This window comes from Hevea brasiliensis, chromosome 6, assembly GCF_030052815.1.
Source record: "Hevea brasiliensis isolate MT/VB/25A 57/8 chromosome 6, ASM3005281v1, whole genome shotgun sequence".
NCBI classification, from domain to species: domain Eukaryota; kingdom Viridiplantae; phylum Streptophyta; class Magnoliopsida; order Malpighiales; family Euphorbiaceae; genus Hevea; species Hevea brasiliensis.
In genome coordinates, this window is record NC_079498.1 from 67,454,910 (window position 1) to 67,478,534 (window position 23,625).

At 36.5% G+C, this 23,625-nt stretch overlaps 1 protein-coding gene across 3 annotated transcripts in view; it reads left to right on the forward strand.

Annotated features, from left to right (window-relative positions):
• The window catches only part of LOC110659445 (uncharacterized), a 29,801-nt gene extending 22,069 nt beyond the window's left edge, over positions 1-7,732 (forward strand). For 2 of the 3 annotated variants that reach the window (XM_021817387.2, XM_021817388.2), the window contains 2 exons: positions 210-351; positions 6,831-7,732. In XM_021817387.2, the coding sequence (XP_021673079.2) occupies positions 210-351; positions 6,831-7,513 (825 nt within the window). In that variant the 3' untranslated portion in view covers positions 7,514-7,732. The remainder of the gene's footprint in view (positions 1-209; positions 352-6,830) is intronic. The other variant, XM_058148569.1, reaches the window with a different exon arrangement.
• The last annotated feature ends 15,893 nt before the right edge of the window (positions 7,733-23,625 follow it).

A 23,625-nucleotide genomic window follows, 5' to 3' on the forward strand; every position in this document is an offset into this window, starting at 1 on the left:
TCCTATTCTTATAAGCTTTATTTTAGTTGTTATTAAGTTTTTTGTTACTTTTGGATATATATTAAATATAAGCTGATACTCTCTCACTCTGTTTGCCTATCACAATTCTTATTTGGTTAATTACAATCAGATAATAGTGCAGTATTCTTCCATTACAGTTAAGCTGTGAAATTTAATTACCTTTTCTTTGGTGTATCTGGAGAATGCAGAGGGAAGTTTACCCTGCTCTATTGTTATTTCCAGCTGAGAGGAAGACCTCTGTCTCTTATGAAGGAGACATGGCAGTACCTGATGTTATCAAGTTTATAGCTCTTCATGGAGTTAGCTCTCAACATCTCACCAATGAGAAGGGTAATATTTTTGTATAGAAGCGTCTTTTGACATCATATTAATCTATAAATTGATGATTGGGAGCTGATGGACCCTGATAAACTTTTATGTTGCCCAAACTAGTATAAACAGTTGCAAAATTTGTTAATTTTTGTTGCTAGTGGCTGACTGGCTATTCTAATTAGGAATCTGCTAATCCATCATGTTCATATGGCATGTGTCATGCACAAAAACATTGATAAATTTTTTAAAAGAAACTAATTGTGATTTCATTTATCATGAGGAATTTTTGTAAATTCTAATAGCTTTGGACTTGGCTGCTACATCATGAAATTGTGAATTACATGTATGAAAAATTATTCATAGAAAAGGAGAAAAAATGCAAACATAAAATTGACATAAAATGTTGTAAGGACATATATATTAAGATTAAAGAAAGAATAATCAACCTTTTTTTCTTTCTTCTTACATAAATATGCTTTGGGTCCCTTTATATTTCGTTACAGTGAAATCTATCTAAGAGAGGAGCAACTATTTCGAAATTGATTTGTGTGATTTTGTCTTTTGCATTGTTACAATGTGTTGCAAAATTTTTAAAAGCAACATTCAAGCTATTTTGTGTGGAAACTAATGTGCTTGATGTTGAAAATTTATGGGTGGAGAGGAATAGCAGTTCTTTTGAAGGTGTGGAGCACCTTGTCTAAAGCAACAGTAAATGGGAAGAAGTCTTCTTTCCTGGTTTTCTAATCCTGTCATTAGGATTTTCTGGAACTGTCATGGTTTTAACCAATCTATTGGATGCTAGCCATCCAGCTTTAACTTTTTAAGCTATTCAGGTGTTCTCATGCACTAGCAATGTGCCTGGGGTGCACTGTGCTCCTTCTACTACTATTCTATTTCAGTGAATTTTGTTATGTATTTAATATCATGAATATTTCCTCGTTCCTGGCCATTCTACTTTAAACTAATAATCAGATACATTTGCCTGCACATATAGACTACCCTTTAACATCATAAAAGAACAAAAAGATGAAAGTTTGTGGAAAAAGACTAAAGTCTGAACATTTCTCCCTCAACCTGGAAGTTTCATGAGGAAGAAAGTTGTGCAAAAGAAGTGAAACAGCATGGGGAATCAAAAGCAGAAGCTCTAGGTGTCAAATGCTGTAGGATTTCTAATGAATTCTTTTATGTTCTTATGTTGTGACATACATTAAATTCACTTTCTTAAAGTTCATATTTCTTGCATTGTATGCTACATGCTAGACAGTGGAGCAATAACAAAATACAATTGCAGTATAAGATACCTTCTCAGTCTTGCATAATGACGAAGCTTGTGTTTTGTCATTAAAAGGTATTGATGAATTTCATAGAGCTTTCAGCACACTCTTTGAGTTCAAGTCTAACTCATACTTAGGTCAATCCTTTAGTCCCTTAACAATTTAAGCTTGGCTTAATTTGTTCTATGGGCATTAAATCTATCAATGAATTTCAATATAGTATTTGAGCTTCAATTTGTATCAATAAAATTACCAAGCTTTGATTTTTGTTCAAATAATAGAATGTTACCGAATTTTTAGAGATTTTGCCAAATTTTTTGTTTGTTTGCTAAGGAAAGAAGTCCTATATCTTAATTGCAAAATTTGTATTAGAAAATTTTTATTTGGATATCATATAGAAAATTTCACAAAAATTTAGCAATGATGACCTTATTGAAACAAAAATCAAGTTAAATGATTTTATTGATAGATTTCATGGAAAGTCAATCACTATGTTATGGAAAGTCAATCACTATATTATTTTTCTGTATATTTTGTATTCTGTATTCTCATTTAGGATTTCTTATTTAGGATTTCTTCCTAATTAGTAGAACACAATTATAGGAATCAATTGTATATATATACCCATGTACAGATTAATTGAAATCAATGAGAATCATCTCTTTCTACATGGTATCAGAGCAGGTCATCAATCTAGGGTGACTATTTGTTCTCACTACCCAGCTCAGGAGAGACCTTGGCCACCGACCGGCCGTTTCAACCCCGATCAACATCGCCGGCGTCGTCTCAACCCCCTCATTCCACCACTGTGTGCTGTTGCCTGATCCAGTATAACCATTAAAGGACTTCTGAGGTTTAGCTCTCAGATCCTATTTTGGTATTTGCTTGATTTGTGATTTTGGGTTATTTTGCTGCTTTAAGCACTTTGGATTAGCGTTTCGGTTAGTTTTCTTTGTCTCAACAAATGGCAGACAATAAGAATGTTATTTCTGATGTGATTCCGGTGATGACTAAGATCACGGAACACAAACTTAATGGTTCGAATTACCTAGAGTGGAGTAAGACTGTTAGGGTCTATTTGCGTAGCATTGATAAGGATGATCACCTTACTAAAGATCCACCCACTGATACACGACAAACTTGGCTAAGGGAGGATGCTCGGTTGTTTTTGAAGCTTCGGAACTCGATTCATAGTGAGGTAATTAGTTTAATTAATCACTGTGAATTTGTTAAGGAATTGATGGATTACTTAGATTTTCTGTATTCTGGTAAAGGGAATATCTCCCGTATTTATGATGTTTGTAAGGCATTCTACCGTGCTGAGAAAGAGGATAAGTCTCTCACGGCTTATTTTATGGATTTTAAACGGGTATATGAGGAACTTAATGTATTGTTGCCTTTTAGTCCTGATGTGAAAGTTCAAGCAGCCCAACGGAGCAATCGTCATTATGAGTTTTCTTGCAGGCCTTCCTTCGTAGTATGAGATCGCTAAATCTCGATCCTCTCCGCCTGAGATTTCCTCTTTGCATGAAATGTTCACACGGGTCCTTCGCATGCAGAGTACTCAATCTTCACACCGCCAAAGAGTGCTTTTATTAGCCGTAATCCAAATGGACAACAGGTAATAGAAGAGGAAGTAGAGGAGGAATTACAGCAAATGTAAGTAATCAGCGTAATGGAGAGGCTAGTTCTAATCAGGAGTCAAGAGGAGTCATTTGTTATTATTGCCATGAGCCTGGCCATACAAAATATAATTGTCCGCAACTTCAGAGAAAAAATCAGCGATCACAGATGACAAATATGGCAGCAGAGAATTCTACAGTATCTTCCTCTGAGAAAACTATTTTGGTATCTGTAGAGGATTTTGCACAATTTTTCCAGTATCAGGCATCTCTACCTGTAGAGGTAGTCTCTACATTCTGGAAAATCATGTACCGCGGTCGCTTGTTTGCTCCAGTACCTTAACACCTCTTGAAGCTCATTGTAGATTGGGTCATCCTTCTTTGTCTACCATGAAGAAGCTGTGTCCTCAATTTCAGTCTTTATCAGTACTAGAATGTGAGTCGTGTCAGTTTGTAAAACATCATCGTTTGCCTTCTGTGTCTAGAGTCAATAAACGGGCTTCATCTCCTTTTGAGTTAGTTCATTCTGATGTTTGGGGTCCTTGTTCTGTTACATCGAAAATTGGATTTCGTTATTTTGTTACTTTTGTTGATGATTACTCTTGTGTTACCTGGTTATATTTAATGAAGAATCGTTTTGAGTTGTTTTCTATCTTTTGTGCCTTTTGTAATGAAATGAAAACTCAATTTAATATTTCTGTGCGCATATTAAGAAGTGACAATGCCAAAGAATACTTTTCAGCACAATTTCAGCCTTATATGACACAAAATGGCATTCTTCATCAGTCTTCCTGTGTGGATACCCCATCCCAAAATGGCGTGGCCGAAAGAAAAAATCGTTATCTTCTTGAGGTAACTCGTGCTCTTCTTTTTCAAATGAAAGTACCTAAACACTTTTGGGCGGATGCTGTTTCTACGGCATGTTTTTTGATCAATCGTATGCCGTCTTCTGTCCTTAATGGGGATATTCCTTATACTATTTTGTTTCCTACAAAATCTTTGTTCCCTATTGAACCCCGTATTTTTTGTTGTACCTGTTTTGTGCGTGATGTTCGTCCACAGGTTACTAAATTGGATCCAAAATCTCTCAAATGTGTCTTCCTTGGGTACTCTCGGCTCCAAAAAGGGTACCGTTGTTTCTCTCCTACTCTTAATCGTTATCTTGTTTCTGCAGATGTCACATATTTTAAGTCCACTCCATTTTTTCCTCCATCATCTGTGTATGAGAGTCAGGGGGAGGAGGATGATCTCTTAATATATACTGCCCAACCAATGTCTAGTCCTCTCCCACAGCCTGTTCCTTCTGTCTCTAGACCTACTCGACCTCCCGTTGTTCATGTTTATTCCAGGAGATTGGAGATTCCTGAATCAGATCCTCCACTAGCTACTTCGTTGGGAGATCCTGTATCTCATACTGATCATGATTCTGATATAGACTTACCCATTGCTTTTCGTAAAGGTAAACGTTCATGTACTTACCCTATCTCTTCTTTTGTTTCTTATAATCAATTGTCTTCTTATTCTCGGTGTTTTGTTACTTCTTTAGACTCTGTTCCTATCCCTAATACTGTTGATGAGGCACTGTCTCATCCTGGCTGGTGTGATGCTATGAAAGAGGAAATGGAGGCTTTAGATGCTAATGGTACATGGGAACTATTGCCTTTGTCCACTGGTAAGAAAGCTATTGGTTGCAAATGGGTATATCTGATGAGTAAATCCTGATGGTTTCTGTGGCTAGGTTAAAAGCACGCCTTGTAGCAAAAGGATATGCTTAGACATATGGGGTTGATTACTCTGATACTTTTTCTCCTGTAGCTAAACTTACTTCTATTCACTTGTTTATCTCTTTAGCAGCTACATATGATTGGCCCCTGCATCAATTGGATATCAAGAATGCTTTCCTTCATGGTGATCTTTAGGAGGAGGTGTATATGGAGCAACCACCTGGGTTTGTTGCTCAGGGGGAGTTGGGTAAAGTTTGTAGGCTTCAGAAGTCTCTTTATGGCTTGAAACAAAGTCCTAGGGCATGGTTTGGGAGATTCAGTGAAGCAGTACAGGAATTTGGTATGCAAAAGAGTAAGTGTGATCACTCAGTATTTTATAGGCAATCTGAGGCTGGTCTAATTCTCTTGGTAGTCTATGTGGATGACATTGTCATCACTGGGAGTGACTCTGCAGGTATTTCATCTCTTAAAACCTTCCTCCAAACTCAGTTTCAGACCAAAGACTTGGGATTGTTAAAGTATTTCTTGGGTATCGAAGTTATGAGAAGTAAGAATGGTATTTTCTTGTCTCAAAGAAAATATGTCCTCGATCTATTGACAGAGACAGGAAAATTAGGTGCTAAGCCTTTTAGCGCACCAATGACTCCAACTTTACAATTGTTAGCAGGGGATAGTGAGTTGTTTGAAGATCCAGAGAGATACAGGAGATTGGTAGGAAAATTGAACTACCTTACAGTCACTCGTCCTGACATTGCTTATGCCGTTAGTGTGGTAAGTCAGTTTATGTCTTCCCCAGCTGTTGCTCATTGGGAAGCCTTGGAACAAATCTTCTGTTATCTGAAGGGCGCTCCAGGAAGAGGTTTGCTATATGGTAATCATGGGCATTTGAATGTTGAATGTTTTTCAGATGCCGACTGGGCTGGATCTAAGGTTGACAGGAGGTCAACTACTGGATATTGCGTTTTTATTGGAGGAAATTTGGTGTCTTGGAGAAGCAATAAGCAGATGTAGTTTTTCGATCTAGTGCTGAATCCGAATACAGAGCCATGGCATAATCAGTATGTGAGGTAATGTGGATACTTCAATTACTAGATGAGACAGGTTTTAAGATCTCCCTGCCTGCGAAATTGTGGTGTGATAATCAAGCTGCTCTTCATATTGCATCTAATCCTGTGTTTCATGAGCGGACCAAACATATTGAGATTGATTGTCACTTTATTCGTGAAAAGATTCAACAACAGATCATCTCAACAGGACACATCAAAACTGGAGAACAGTTAGGAGATATTTTCACAAAAGCTCTGAATGGAGCTAGGATTGACTACATTTGTAACAAGTTGGGCATGATTAACATCTATGCTTCAACTTGAGGGGGAGTGTTATGGAAAGTCAATCACTATGTTATGAAAAGTCAATCACTATATTATTTCTCTGTATATTTTGTATTCTGTATTTCCATTTAGGATTTCTTATTTAGGATTTCTTCCTAATTAGTAGAACACAATTATAGGAATCAATTGTATATATATACCCATGTACAGATTAATTGAAATCAATGAGAATCATCTCTTTCTACAATAGAAATTGAAACTTAGTGATTGAACTGAAATTAGTGGTAAATTCAAGGATCATGGATGAAATTAAGCCTTTTAGTTGCTTGTTGAATTTGTTATAGTATTCTGTTTGGCTGTCGTATTAGCACTTGTGAGGCACTAATTTGTCTCTAAATTGTCATGTTCAGGAAACTTCCATTTTGAAGTACTGCTCTTTCATTTTATTTCAGTTTTTTATTTTTTATTTTTTGAACTTGGTGCATTCATGAGGTATTAAGCTTATTATTTTTTGTCTCGTCTCTTTTTTCCCCCCGTATCTATTAGGGATTCTGTGGTCTGTAGCTGAAAAAAGTGGCAAGTATCATTTTAAAGACGCATTACCATCCACAATTCACAATGAATCTCCTGTTGGGAAGGACAAATACCATGAGGTCCTATTAAAGAACCGGACACCAAAGAGAGCTGCAGACTATAGCTGGATCAAATCACACAAATCCAAAGGCTTGCATGAAACAATTTCTCATGTGGTGGTTGGCTCAACCCTTGTTGCTACTGAAAAGCTCACTATGGCACCATTTGATAAATCAATGGTTCTCATTGTGAAGGTCAATCAAAATACAGGATTTGAAGGTCTGATTTATAATAATCTTATCAAATGGGACTCCGTGGATGATCTGGACAAAGGGTTCGAACTACTAAAAGAAGCTCCTCTATCTTTGGGCGGTCCACTTATAAAAGGTGGAAAGCCTTTTGTTGCTCTAACTAGAAGACTAATCAAAGATCAATACCCAGAAGTTGCATCAGGTATATACTTTCTTGATCAAAAAGCCACACTCCATGAGATTGAAGAACTAAAGTCAGGAAATCAATCCATTGCTGACTACTGGTTTTTCTTTGGGTATGCAAGTTGGGGCTGGGATCAGTTGTATGATGAGATTGCTGCAGGAGCTTGGTATTTAAATGTGGACAACATGGGACATTTAGATTGGCCTGGAAGTAATGTTTAAGGCATGGTTTGTTATACTCAATTATAATAGAGATTTGAAATTTCTAGAACAGGGAACTAATTTTAATGGTTAAGCAGCCGTCCATAGAGGTTATAGAGAAGAGGTTAGCGTACATTCCACAGGTTATGTTTCTAGTTAATTGAACTTTTTGGCAAAAAATTGTGTAGATTTTGTTCTCTTTATTTTACTTAAAATTTCCTTGGTTTTGTTATTGTTAAACTTTAGGGCTCTATTTGTGAAGTCATTACCAGTCATTGAAATCAACACTAACTTCATTAAAGTCCTGAATTTTTAATTTATCACATTAACATAATTAAAGATATAGGTATATGTTTGTTTTTAATGAAGTCATATTTTCAATAATCGAAACTTTTAGTTGATATATATATATATATATATATTTGTCTCACCCATATAAAAATATTTATGTTCCAAATTAGTACTACTACCAACTATAATCAGGTTGAATTAGTACTATCAAATTGAGGCCTCCTACAATGAAAACATCGCTCTTTAAATTTCTTTCGAAGGTTAGAAGTTTTTTGGTATTATTATTGGAATTGTTGTTAGTGAAAAAAATACATTCTTAAATATATTAATGAAAAAGTATTAAAAATTAATTTAAGATTAAATTTGATAAATTTTAATAATAAAAATAATAAAAAGAATGAAATAATTTTTTTTCTAAATTGTTCAAATGCATTTAAAATATTGTTTTTTTTTTTAACTTTTTTATCTTTAAACAACAATGTCAAATGAATACTTGGCTTAATGAAATTTTATAAAGTTAATTTAAATTTGAAATTCAAATTTAAGTTCTGTATTATCTTGTTATTTTCCAACATAATTTCTACTTCATCAAGCTCTTGATTGTTAGAGCCATTTAGGAAAAGAAAAGTATATGGGATTTTTTTTTTATTTTAATAGATAAGGCTAATCTTGTTCGCGCTAAGTTGATGCACTAAATAGTAAAGCACTCTAAATAGTTATATTCCTCAAATACTAATGGGTACTTGGTATGAGTGATTTGATACTCTTATTTTTTAAATGAGGTTGAGTGTTCGATCCTCGTATATAAAGATGTAAAATATATAGTTTTAAGTGGATTAAGAAGAATCCATTGAAAAGGACAAGTCAATTCACTGCCTTTTTATCTCTAGAAAATGTACATGGGAAAATAGAATAGAGTGCAGAAGCTATTAAAATCCATGCCTTCGTCTTCACAGCCATACTCATCTTGATAGATGTTCGATAACTATTATGTATTTTTGTAAACCCTTTTGAAAGTGTTAACCTCAAATATCATATTCAATAGACTGAAACCTTCTCTAAAGCTTGGAATGAGATAGCAGTCTACTATTCTATTAGGGATTTGGCAACAACTTAATTAGATTAGTCAAACTAAACTAAATCATAAGTTAAACCTAGGGTTGTGCACGGTTTTTGGAGGTCTTGAATCGAATTGAAGAATCCTACGGAACCAACAGGAGCTGTATCAAACTGAAGTTATTTTAGTACTTTGATTCAGTTTTGGTTTTTCACTAAGAACCGAACAAAAACTATACCGGAATCAAACTGGTATTAAAACCAAACTAATAACTAAATTTATACATGAGTTTCTATTTTTTTAGATATATTATATACTTTTAATATAATTATATACATTTATATATGTATATTATTAATTTTGAACTAAATACAATCTAATATTATATTTTATTTTTTTTATATATTTTTTAATAATTTTAGTTATAAATATATTAAATTACCTTATAATTTCTTAATTATAAATATATTATTATACTATATATATGTTAATTCATAATTATATTAGTATCTTATAGTTAAATATTACATAATTAATAAATACTTAAAATATATATTATATGATATGCTATTATATTATATAATATATTTGATCCTAAATTATATATATACTTTATAGTTAAAAGATATATTATATGATGTACTATATATTAATAACGCAATTCAAAACTTAAATGCTAATTCAAATATGACTTTTTTAAGTAAATAATTACGTAAAATTATTTCAAGAACTGAGAATAAAACTAAAATTGTACCAAATCGAATCGGATTGAAAAACCGAGAATCATACTAAATCAGAATCGAAACAACAAAAAATAAAATTAAAACCATACCAATTTCAGTTTGATTCTAGTTCTTAGACAAACCTCAAACCAAATTAAAATGGCACAATCGTATATAAACAATGACACAATCATTAAAATTCAAAAAGCTTCAATGCTTTTCAAAACATGCTAGGCTTTTCTGATTTTCAACTCTTTAAACTTTGTCTTTATTCTCTTGCTATTGTCTAGCATTTTCACACTCTGTTATCAATGAGTGGCACAACTTATTTATACACATTACATTCATAAATAAATGCATGAACAAATAGAAGATTTCAGTGAAAATTGAACTTTTAAGTTAGATTAACCTCCTAGGCAGCTTAAAAAAAGCTCTTCTGATTCTTGTTTAGCATGCATCTACATAGTACACTTTGTTTGTGCGGTGGCATTAGAACTTCTTAAATTTATTCATTAACTCAATTGTTTATATAACAATTTTGATACTTTGACCATGTAATGCCCTCACCGTAGGTAGTTAATACATTCTCTTGTTCTGATTACTAAGGTCTGTTCGGACAACTAGGATGTCTTGAACTATACTTAAACTATAGTGAGGAGATATAAATTAATGGAATAAATGGTAAGAAAATATAAAAAAAAAATTAAGAGAAAATAAAAGAAATTAAATACAACTGGGTTAAATGAGCTGTGATTCTGGTGATGGGTGACCGTATTGGGAAGTAATGGCGAAAATAGTTACTGACCCCAGACCTCGAGGAACCCTAGAAAATAAAATTTTGAAACTTAATTAAAGGTTTTATGAGGTATAAACAACATTAAAAATGTCAAAGAAAATTCAGGGAAATTTATTAATTGGTAAAGATGAAAATAACCCGATAAACATAAGGAAGGGCATTTTGGTCATTTCAACTCCAGAGTCGAATTTTGACCTAAATTTCAATTACATTAAGAGAGATTAAAATATATAAAATAAATTAAAATTATGAATTATGGTAGGGAAATGAGAAAAGAAAAGAAAGAAAATCAAAAAGTAAATGAGTTATTACCTAAGCATGAGGTGTGATGATATCATTTAAAATATTTGACCTATGAAAATTTGACAACCATCATAAGAGACAAAAAGATAGTTAAATAGAGACAAAACTTCATTAAAAAGCCATTCTTCATCTTCTTCTTCAAGAGTTGGCCGAAACATACTCCCCTTCTTCCTCTATTGTTGCTTTTCCTTCCAAGCTTCAAATCCCATCAATTTTCCCCATAAAATTTCCTAATCCCTTCATTAAAAATTAAATCCACACCTAGATTAAGCTATTGGCAGCCACAAGGAGTAGAAACTTCAAGGTTTTAATGTAACAACCCTATTTGTATAGCCTGGTATATTTCACTGTTCCGATGATCGGTGTCGGTCCGGACAATTAAGGAGATTAGAACCACACTTAAGACAACTAGAGAAGCCATAAACACAAATAATTAGTAATTGCCAATTAGTTAAGTATAAACAAGAAAAATGGAACATAAGAAGTTAAACGAGCCGAGAGTCACAGCGATGGGTGACCTTCTCGGGAACGACTGCGAAGTCGATTTAAACTTAAATTTTGAACCGTAAAATGTGACGCCGCGGTCCTTAGGACCATTACGAACACAATGGAAAAGAGAAAATCACGAAAAAGAACTATTAAGCCAATCAAATAATTAGGTCAGGGAGCCAGAAGAAATATTGAATTATTTGTAAACCGGGTTGAACGGGTGAAGGGCAATTTGGTCAATTGACCCCGAGAGCTGACTCCTCACCTAACTGTCAAATAAAATTGAAAAAAAGAAAATTTCGAAATCGAGAATTAAATTAAAGAACTAAGAGAAAAATAAATAAAAAAAAAGAAAATAAAAAAATTAAAAAGGTGATGACATCATGCATGACATCATGTATGATGCCATAAAAATAATAATTAATATATTTAATTAATTAGATTTTATGTCTTTCTTCTTCCTTATCAAGTTGCCGTCCACTCACCCTCACTCCTCCATGAATGGTCCTCCATTAAAGCTTGCTCTCAAGCTTACAATCCTTCATTAAACCTCAATAGCTCCCATAGAAACCTCATTAGAACTTGTTTTAGCCACTTGAGAAGAAGCTTGGTCATCAAAGAAAGAAGAAAAGAAGAGGGAAATTAGAGAATTCAAATTCAAGTGAGGTAATCACATCAATTTGAAAGTTTGAGACTTAGTAGTTGTGTTTATAGTTTGATTAACTTGTAAATAAACATAAAATGAAAAGAAAAATTTATAAAGGGACTATGAATGATTTTCGGCCAGCTTGGGTATGAGGGTATTGTTGCATGGTTTGATGGATTGGAAGGAGTATATGAACCTTAATTAGATGAATGATTATAATTAAAAGCTTTGAAATTAGTTAAATGCAACAAGTTAGTAAGTTAGGGTTTTGGGACACTTAGGGTTAAAGACAAAAATGTGAGAAACTTGTAAATGGTATCTTTGACCTAATGTGAAATGAGAAATGGTCATTTGTGACCTAATTAAGTGTGTTAGAAGTGTTTGAATCAAAGCCAAATTCGGATGGAGTATGGTCATGCTGCTGACAGCATGGCTAAATTACAACATGACTAAATTACCTTTGAGGGACCAAAAATGAAATTTTACAAGTCCAATTGGAATGAGACCAATTGAGAATGAAAAATAGACACTAAATGACACAATTTTCATTTAGGAAGCATGCCCAAAAAGTGACCAAAACCTAGTGAACAAATTGACTAAAGTTAGAAAATTGCAGGCTGCCCTGTACAAACTGACCAAATGAATAGTGTTTGTTCATTTGGTCATAACTTGAGCTAGGAAGGTCTAAATGACCTGAAATTTTACCAGTAGTTAGATGAGAAATAGACCTAAAACTTTTATGAAGAACATAAACCCAAATTATGTCACTAACTAACTCATTTGGCCACCCCAATTTGGTGACCCAAACTGCCAGCACCAAAAATTGCCCAGAATTCTGGGTTGAATCCAATCCGGCAGTCATGGTTCAAATGGCTATAACTTGAGCTAAAAAACTCCAATTAGAGTGATTCAAAAAAGAGAATAAACTTAAGACATTAGGGAACATTTTCTATGAAGAAAGTTTTTCCAAATTCCAACAGCAAAATGACCAATAGAACAGTGTAACTAGGGACACCAAAACTAAAAATTGGCAATTTTGCCTAAAAGACCTAAGTTTTGAGAAAATGATCAAAACCAACAAGTTTGGTAACCAAAATGTGGTATGTAGGTGAAGTTGGAGTTCCCATACCTATTAAACCTTAGAAAGTCAACAAATTGACTTGAATAGTATAGTGAATAGTAACCCCGAAACACAAAATTTTAAAGAACATCAAGTTTAGCTGATATAAGCTAGATAAAAGTGAAATTGAATTTATTTTTGGATTTATGCTAAGTTATGGTATTGAAACACTGTAAAACTGTGTGTTTCAGCTGAAAAAGACTTGGAAGGTTTAAGAGACTGAGTCAAAGCCTAGAGGCGACTCATGTTAGGTTTGTGCACAATAAACCTTATTTGAGCATTTTGACATTGAAAAATTGATTTAGTATAATTTGTGAAAAATTAATGTTAATAATGAATTGTGTTGCCACATTGTGAATGAAATTATGACTTTGGAAATTTATCAGATTTCTCATGAATTATTTGAATAAAATGTTTGAAATAGATTTTTTATTCACACTTAGCATGACAGTGCCTTATTGTCCTCCATTCATGGGGTGAGATCGATTATTTTTCCTCCCTCTCTGATTTACCAGTTGAGGTTGTAGATCGGATGAGTACTCATTAGCTAGCTAGCCACCTCCCTCATTGATTTCGTTTAGTGGGGTTGTAGATTGCTTTATCGTGGTGTACAACACGGCATTGTTCGAAAATTTTGTGTCATGGCTTAAGTTGTGTATGAATTGGCAACACTATATTTATTCAATTATTTGACTCAAAAAATTTTGCTATAATGAGCTTTGATAAATTGTGAAATTTAATTGTGCAACATTTAAATTGTGTTTTTTCAATGAATGATTTATGTATTGTATTTAAAATTTTATTGTGCACCACTGAGTATTTTTATACTCAACGATAGCTTATTTTGCTGTCGCAGATAAGAGCAAGGAGAAAGCAGCAGAGTGAGCAGCTATTGAATTGAAGACTACACTGATCTTTTTGTACGGGTATTGTTTTATACCCTTGTAGTTATTTTGATGTAAATATTGTAATGTTTTATGTATCAATGTAAAGTTGAGCAGTTGTATAATAAATTGTAATAATATTATTTTCGGAATTTCTTTTTGTAATTTAAGATTTGTATCTGTGAATTTCATACTTTATGCACTGTGAATGAAGTTATGAAATATTCTGAGATGATAAACTTTGATTGGATTGTGGAATTATTTTGAAGTGGATTGAATTGAGTTGACTTGAGATTTATTTGAAGGTTGGGAGTTGTGGAAAATTTATTGGAAGTGCTTTTCACAGGTTTTTGAAGAACTGTTTTCTCAAAATACAGACGGAACTCTGTCAAAATTTTTATAAAATTTGCGGAAAAATTAAAATGGACAAAAATTGTTACTAGTATTTAAACTTTGAATAAATGATTTTAATTCATACCAAAATGCTCATCATTTCCAAAATGTAAGAAAATAGTTTTAAAATCCCTTGTAGTGTACTTAATGAATTATCGGTAGGTGATGTTTGGTAGTTCATTAGGTATTCTACGGGAACATGTCATGCCTTACAGAGGGGTAAGGTGTGACATGTTTTAGTGGTATCAGAGCCTGGTTTTGCAATAAATTTTGATGATGCATGTGAATATTTCTTTGATAAGTACAACTGCTCAAGTGTATTTAATTGATACATATAACATATTTACATCATGAATATACACTAACGGAGGTCAACCTCCTTGTGTTTGATCTCAGGAAGTAGAAATTTTGGGAAAATGGAATGGAAGAAGGAGATCATTCCGTAGAAGAAGCTGTTGAGGCTGAGGTTCAAGGGGAAGCCCCAGCACTCTAGAACGTGAGTGGGTCAGCTACTCCAGCTCCTACTCTAGCACCGCAGTTCTCTGCTCAGTTCGCACAGCAGATGGCTGTGTTTTTCTAGCAAATGGCGGGAAATGTGCCACCCCAAGCTCAGATGCAAGCACCTGTAGCACAACCATAGCCCTCAGCTCGGTAATATGAAAAATTGATGAAATTTGGGGCCACCGAGTTTAAGGGCACTGTGGATCCATTGGAGGCAGAACAGTGGTTGGAAAGAATGGAATGGGTTTTTAGAAAGCTACAGTGTATTGAAGAATTAAAATTTGAATATTCAGTATCTCTTCTCCAAGGGGATGCATATGAATGGTGGAAGACCATCCCCCACAGCCTAGTCGAGCCACCTGTGTTGACCTGGTTAGACTTTTTGAGGGAGTTTTGACAAAAATGGGTCCCCGATCCATATGTGGATATGAAGTTATAAGAATTCCTGAGTTTGAAACAAGGGGACAGAACCATAGCAGAATATGAGGGAGACTTCTCTCGACTGAGCCACTACGCTGGAAGTTTAGTCTCCACCCCCAGAGACAGATGTAAGAGGTTTGAGTCCGGGTTAAGGCCGAATCTGAGAATGCAAGTTGTGGGATTCAGACATCAGAACTCGTCTGAGTTGATCTCACAGGCCCTGGAATTGGAAAGAATAGAATCAGAAAGGGCAGTGAAGAAGGGTACACAAGAGAAAGAGAAGACTGAAAAGACTACTGGACAAGCACCTGAGAGTGGTTCTGAGAAGAGGAAACAATTTGGGGGATCCAGCTCCCGTAGATTTGGCAGAGGCAGATTCTCTGGCGAAAGACCACCCCGGTCTAGTCAGCAGACCCAGCAGGCACCCCGAGGAGCTCTATCAGTACGACAGTGTGAAACTTGTGGTAGAACACACGGTGGGGTTTGTTTCAAGGCCACCGGTGCATGTTTTAACTGTGGAGGGAGCGGACATTTCGCTAAGGATTGTACTAGTCTGTGCCGGTCTGGACCTTCTGCTACATATGAGGGATCAGCCCAAGTCTCTGCACCTAGAGGATCACAGTCGGCTACTAGAGGTAGAGGCAGAGGTAGGGGTCTTGGTAACACTCCTAGAAATCAAAGCATTGTTAACCAGCTAGTATCCAGTGGCACACTAGTTAGAGTGTATACCATGCGTCAGAGGGAGGAGGTTGAAACATCAGACGTAGTAGCTGGTATTTTCTCCATCCTTGACCAAGATGTACATGTGTTATTTGATCCTGGCTCCACACATTCGTATGTTAGTGCTAGTGTGATGTGTTCTACTGCTATCCAGTGTGTACCAATGGATTATGATGTGCTAGTAACTAGTCCATTAGGCCAGGAGGTCAGGGTAAATAAATTATATAGGGATTGTCCTTTGGTGATCCAAGGACACACTTTTCTGTTTGATTTAATTGAAATGCCCTTCAGAGATTATGACATTATCTTGGGCATGGATTGGTTAGCCAGGCATCATGCGATGATTGACTGTAGACTGAAGATAGTCACTTTTGGTCTTCCTCAGTATGGTGATGTAGTAATACATGGGGAGAGGCAGTTATTGCCTTCAAACATCATTTCAGCTGCACTAGCCAGAAAAATGATTAGGAAAGGGTGTGAGGCGTACTTGGCACACGTGATAGACACCCAAGTGGATAGTCCAGCATTGAGGGACATCCCTACGGTATGTGAATTTTTGGATGTATCTCCTGATGAATTGCCAGGATTACCTCCAGAAAGAGAAGTACAGTTTGAAATTGATGTTATGCTTGGTGTGGACCCAATCTCTATAACGCCATACAGAATGGCACCAACAGAACTAAAAGAATTGAAAGTACAGTTATAGGAGTTGCTTGACAAGGGCTTCATTCGCCCTAGTGTGTCACCTTGGGGAGCGCTAGTATTGTTTATAAAGAAAAAGGATGGCACTCTCCGATTATGCATTGACTATCGGCAGTTGAATAAGGTGACAATAAAGAACAGATACCCATTGCCCCGCATTGATGACTTGTTTGATCAGTTGAGGGGTGCAGCTGTGTTCTCCAAAATTGACCTGAGATCAGGTTATTATCAGCTGAAAGTACAAGAGCAGAGTATTTCTAAAACTGCCTTTAGAACCCGCTATGGCCATTATGAGTTCTTGGTTATGCCATTCGGGTTAACTAATGTTTCGGCTGCTTTTATGGATCTGATGAACACTATCTTCAGACCATACCTCAACCAGTTTGTTGTGGTATTCATAGATGATATATTGGTCTATTCGAGGAATGCAGAAGAGCATGATAGACATCTGCAGATTGTACTACAGATTTTGAGGGAGAAATAACTATATGCCAAATTGTCAAAGTGTGAATTTTAGCTGAAGGAAATATCTTTCTTAGGGCATGTAGTATCAGAAGAGAGCATCAAGGTAGATCCAAGTAAGATAGAAGCTGTCCTTAATTGGAGACCACCCAGAAATGTCACAGAGATTCACAGTTTTCTAGGGTTAGCTGGATACTACCGTCGATTTGTGAAGGGATTCTCCATGTTAGCATCTCCATTGACCAAGCTGCTTAGGAAAGATGTGAAATTTCAGTGGACGGATAAATACCAACAGAGTTTTGATGAATTGAAGAGATGTTTGACTGAGGCTTCAGTCCTAACTTTACCTACACCGAGTAAAGAATATACACTTTATAGTGATGCTTCTCACAATGGGTTAGGCTGTGTATTGATGCAAGATCGAAATGTTATTGCCTATGCATCACGCCAGCTAAAACCACATGAGAGGAATTATCCGACACATGACTTGGAGCTTGCAGCTATTGTGTTTGGTCTTAAGATCTGGAGACATTATTTGTATGGGGAGAAGTGCTACATCTATACAGATCATAAGAGTTTGAAGTATTTAGGCACCCAGAAAGAGCTGAACTTGAGACAGAGGAGATGGTTAGAGTTGATAAAAGACTATGATTGTCTGATAGACTATCAGCCAGGGAAAGCTAATGTTGTGGCTGACGCCTTAAGTCGCAAGACTATGGCAAGTCTACGGGTTACTCCTTTGTCTATGGTACATGAGTTGAGATCATTACATGCTAGTTTAGAGATTAATGATGAGGGGCAGGCAGCAGTTGCATGGCATGTACAACCAGTATTGATTGATCAGATTAGAATGGCTACTCAGAATGATCAAAGTATCAGAGACTGTTGGAAGAAGTCCAGTAGGGCAAGAAACTAGAATTCTTAATAAGAGATGATAGTCTATTGCTACACCAGGGCAAAATGTGTGTTCCTAATGATGTTGACTTGAGGCAGATCATTTTGAAGGAAGCACATGAGTCTCCTTTTGCCATGCACCCTGGTGGTACAAAAATGTATAGAGGGCTAAAGGAGCATTACTGGTGGATGGGTATGAAAAGAGATGTGGCAGAGTTTGTTTCCAAATGCATAACTTGTTAGCAAGTAAAGGCAGAGCATCAAGTACCCACTAGGTTGTTACATCCACTACCAGTACCAGAATGGAAATGGGAAAGAATAACAATGGATTTTGTGATGGGACTTCCAAAGACGCAGAAGAGTTATGATGCAGTATGGGTCATTATTGACAGACTGACTAAGTGTGACACCCCTTACCCGTGTACAGTATACCCGAGTAAGTAATGCCACCTAGTGTACCGGCACACTCTAATATTCCTCAATTAATTTAGACAATGCTTTTGCATATAATTTATGAAATATAATCTGTTTAAGCCATTTATCAAAAGTATTATTCATTTAAGGTTCCGAAAATTTTAAAGAAAATCCGGCGGAGTACCGGCTAAAAATGGAGAAAACCGTTCTTCGGAACCTGTTAAAAACACTTCTAATATTTTTATTTCATCATCTCAAACTCCAATATCCCAAAATCTCAACAATATTTCTCAAACATCCATTATCAACACCAAATTCAATATCATGATTTCCACATTTCAATTTCCATTTTCATTCATCATTCACATGTGATGTTCGCATGTAAATCACAAGTAAACATCTACTTTTCCATTAACAAATACAATTTTCATAATTTACATATACATCAAAATATATTACATGAGTTCAAATACATATGAGAAAATACAAATCTGCTACAAAATATCAAAATGACAAAATGACACCTAGTGCCCTACCGATGCACTGCAGGTAGTGAGGTGACACGGACACTGAGCAGAACTGTCAGATAGACTCACCCAGTCTGTGGTCTACTGGGCTCACGATCGGAATCTCCAAGACTCACGCGTGGCAAAAGCAACGCGCTAAGCAATAATGCTTAGTGGTGCAATAATATAATAGAAGAAAATAGCAAGAAAATAAATGTGTATACAATGTGTATGCTTTCTTTGTTTGGTCTTGGTATATTCATTAAATCATTAGCTTTATTCACTTTTATTCATTTGGTTGCCCCAAGTAACCTACACTAGACGATCGATCGATAACGGTAACCGCACCGGGTACCTAGTACTCGGGCCGTCACACCATCGGTCACATATGTATCTCCCGGCAGGCAAAGCAATGCTAACAAGTCAGAATAATATCGTGCACGAGGCCAAGTCTCAATACAAAGCCAGAATGGCTAAAAGCCATGAAATCACAGAATGGCATTTTTGCCATGTGCGATCGCTAACGGAACCCTATTGGCATGCCAAACTATCCAAACCAATCTTGTCGGGTATACTAGGGCATTTGAAACTTTTAAATTCTTCAATTTGTGAATTTCAACTTTTTTTTGTGTCACTATTCATCATTGGTCAACCAAAAATGTTGACTTTTAGCATAAAAATGTGTACATCAACTTTGGCACTCCCAACATACCACATTTGGTGTTTAAAACTTGTTGGCATTAAGTGTTTTTGCAATTTCAAAGTGCAACCCACACTAGCAGAAAATTTCAGTTTTGGTGCCCTTACTTCACTGTTCCATTGGACACTGTTACTGTTGGAATTTGAAGAAATGTAAAACATGAAAGTTGTTCCTTATTTTGTCTAGTTGAATTTCCTTTTTTGAATCACTCCATTTGGAGTTTTGTAGCTCCAGATATGGCTCAAAAACCCAAGCTGTCCGGATTGCATTCTGCAGAAATTTACCATATCTACAGTGCAGGAACAGTAACTTGAGTCACTTGGTTGGTTGGGTTCTGGCCATAATTTGGGGTAGGTTCCTTCATGAAAGTTGTTTGTCTATGTCTTAACTTATTGCTGTAAAAATTTCAGACCAATTGACCAAATCTACAGTGAGTTATGGCCAAATGAACAGTTACTGTTCATTTGGTCAAATTCTGCAGAATTCAGTGCAGGGAATCCGGATTGGAGCTGGGTTTTGACCCTTTTGCTTTGGTCTTTTGGGCATGGTTTCTTCAGCAAAAATGTGCCATTATAAGCCTAGTTTCATGTCCAATTGGCCAAACTTCAATTGGACTACCACTGCCCAAGTTATGGCAGTGCAAAGGGACTGAAATTTCAGTCCCTATGCTGCTGTCCATAGGGCAGAATTTTACTTTCACTTTGCCATTCTATTTTTAAGTTCTAATTATGGTCAACATACCTAAAATGGTCACTAATTGACCCTTATAATGTTCACTTACCACTTCATAAGCCAAAACCAAATTTCACTCTCCAAAACCCTAGCTTCACATTATGTTTCCTACATAATGCCTTAGTTAGCATACCAAATTATTATTCTTATGTTTATAAACTTTCAACTTAATTCTAGTTCACTTCAAGCTCATCAAAAACACTCCTTACTATTTCTCCACTAGGGCAGCCAAAAAATTCATGTACACACACACATGAATTTTGTTCATTTAAATGACATTTTCTTACTAAATTCAAGTGCTCATTCATGAAATTAAGGAGTTTTAGGTATATAGTGCACTAACCTTGTTGTATGCCAATCCAAGCTTGAGAAAGCTTCACTTTCTTTCTTCTTCTTGGCTGCCAAAAGCTTTAGCAAGGTGCTAGGGCAAATTTTTGTGAAGATGACTAAAGATTTTATGGTGATTTGGTGGGTTGTCTCAAGCTTCCATTAAGCTCCCATGGAAGAATAGGGTTTTGGGAGAGAATGTAACGTTTTTGGGTGAGGAAGATGGCTGCTGAAATTTTGTTATTTTGGTCTTATTTAGTCTCTTTTAATAGTTAGTCAAACAATGGCTTAAGGGTGATTGGTCCAACTCCCTTAATGACATCACCATGATGCCATAATTGATCTTTTTCTTCATTTTCTTTCCTTTCCTTCACTACTCATTTTAAATTTCATTTCTAGTAATATTTCTTTATATTTTATGTCATATTAATTATTTACTCAACTGGGCAAGTCGGCCAAAAATCACCTCGAAGGCGAAATGACCAAAATGCCCTCCGCTTGACTTAACGGGCCAAAATTGTCTGCACTGATAGAAAAATTTTTCTAGGTATTTTCTTGGCATTCTAATGCCATAGGAACCTCAATGACCCTTCTCTGGAGTCCCAAAATTATTTTATAATTTTTCCCGGTCTAGGGCTCCTCGTTATAGAACCGAACTTCCTCCCGGTGACCCATCGCTTGGGCACCTACTGCTTGACTCGATTGTATTTGATTTCAAAAATTTTTACTAAATTTTTGTTATTAATATATGAGTTAATTATTATTAACGACTTAAATTTAAATATTTTTCCGACGTTTCTAGCTGTCCCGACCGACACCGCCACCGAATAAAGAGAATGTACTGAGTGGTTACCGGAGGGTGTTACAACTCTTCCTCTAATTTAAATTTCGTCCTCGAATTTACTCGATGCAAACAGTTGAGGGAACTGTTGCCTCATCGTTTCTTCACTTTCCCAAGTTGCCTCCTCGGTGTTGTGGTGCCTCCAAAGCACTTTCACCAGTGGAATCTGCTTGTTCCTCAATTCTTTTACTTCCCGAGCCAGGATCCGTAGAGGTTCTTCTTCATATGTCAAATCCGGCTGTATTTCAATTTCTTCTCTGGAGATGACATGTGAAGGATCTGAGCGGTATCTCCTGAGCATGGACACGTGGAACACATTGTGGATCTTGTCCAGCTCTGGTGGTAAAGCTAGCCTATAGGCCACTGGACCCACACGTTCAATGACTTCATATGGGCCAATGAACCTAGGGCTCAACTTACCCTTCCTTCCAAACCTCAACACTTTCTTCCACGGTGACACCTTGAGGAACACTTTGTCGCCAACCACATATTCTATTTCTTTTCTCTTCAGGTCGGCATAAGATTTCTGTCTGTCTGAGGCAACCTTCAAGTTAGCTGTGATTATCTTTACCTTCTCTTCAGTCTGTTTCACCAGGTCTGGCCCTACCAGTTTATCTTCACCCAATTCAGTCCAGCACACTGGAGTTCTACATTTTCTTCCATATAGTGCTTCATATGGGGCCATTTGGATGCTAGCCTGGTAGCTATTGTTGTATGCGACTCACAGCTGGGAGATATCTATCCCAACTTCCCTCAAACTCAATGACACAACTCCTCAGCATATCCTCAAGGACCTGGATTACTCTTTCTGATTGCCCATCCGTCTGAGGATGGAAAGCAGTGCTGAAATGGAGTTGTGTACCCAAGGATTCATGCAACTTCTTCCAAAATCTCGATGTAAACCTTGGGTCTCGGTCAGATATGATGGAAAGTGGAATTCCATGCAGTCTAACTATCTCACTAATATACACCGCTAACCTCTCCAAAGGAGTAGTCGGTCCTAATCGCGTAAAGTGTGCTGACTGGGTGACTCTATCAACTATCACCCATGCTGCATGGTGTTTCTTCTGGGTGAGAGGCAAACCCCTTACTAAATGCATGGTGACGCGATCGCTTTTGCATTCAGGTATGGGTATAGGATGTAGCAAACCCGATGGAACTTGATGTTCTGCCTTGACTTGTCGACATGTCAAGCATTTAGTCACATAGTCACTATATCTCTCTTCATACTGTGCCACCAATATCAAGCTTCGGTCATGATACATCTTTGTACTTCCCGGTGCATAGCATATACACTAGTGTGTGCCTCTTTAGAATACTGTCTTCAATTCCCCATCATCCGTACACACGTCTTCCTTTGTAATACAGACACCCATCCGCTTTACCTCATAGTCGCTGCTTTTCCTCTCGAGATCTTGCTCATAATAGCCATTAGCTTCTCATCCGCTTTGCCCATCTAGTATCTCTGTGTAGCAGTTTGGCCTCACTTGCAACTCACCAAAATAGCTCCATCTCGAACCAAGGATAGACGGCATTCAATGATCTCAAAGCTGTCATGGATTTTCTCGTCAAAGCATCAAGAACTACATTTGCCTTCCCGTGATGGTAGTCAATTACAGTCATAATCCTTCAGAACTCAATCCATCGCCTCATCTAAGGTTGAGCTCCTTCAGGTTGGCAAGTATTTCGTGCTTTTGTGGTACGTGTATATGTAGCACTTTTCACCATACAAGTAATGCCTCCATATCTTCGATCACGAAGATAATTGCTGCAAGCTCCAAATCATGGGTAGGGTAATTTTGTTCATGTGGCCTTAGTTGTCTGGAAGCATAGGCGATCACTTTCCCCTCTTGCATCAGCACACATCCTAACCCATTATGAGAGGCATCACTGTAGACCACAAAGTCCTTCCCTGACACTGGCTGTGTTAACACTGGTGCCTCTGTCAACATAGCCTTCAATTTCTCAAAACTGGTCTGACACTTGTCATTCCAGTCAAATCTGACATTCTTGTGTAACAACTTGGTCATTGGAGCAGCTATTAGGGAAAATCCCTTCACAAATCTCCTGTAATACCCAGCTAACCCCAAGAAACTTCTGACCTCAGTTGTATTTCTGGGAGGCTTCCATTCTATCATCGCTTCTATTTTTTTGGGATCCACCTAATCCCATCAGCTGACACTATGTGTCCAAGGAATGCAATCTCATTCAGC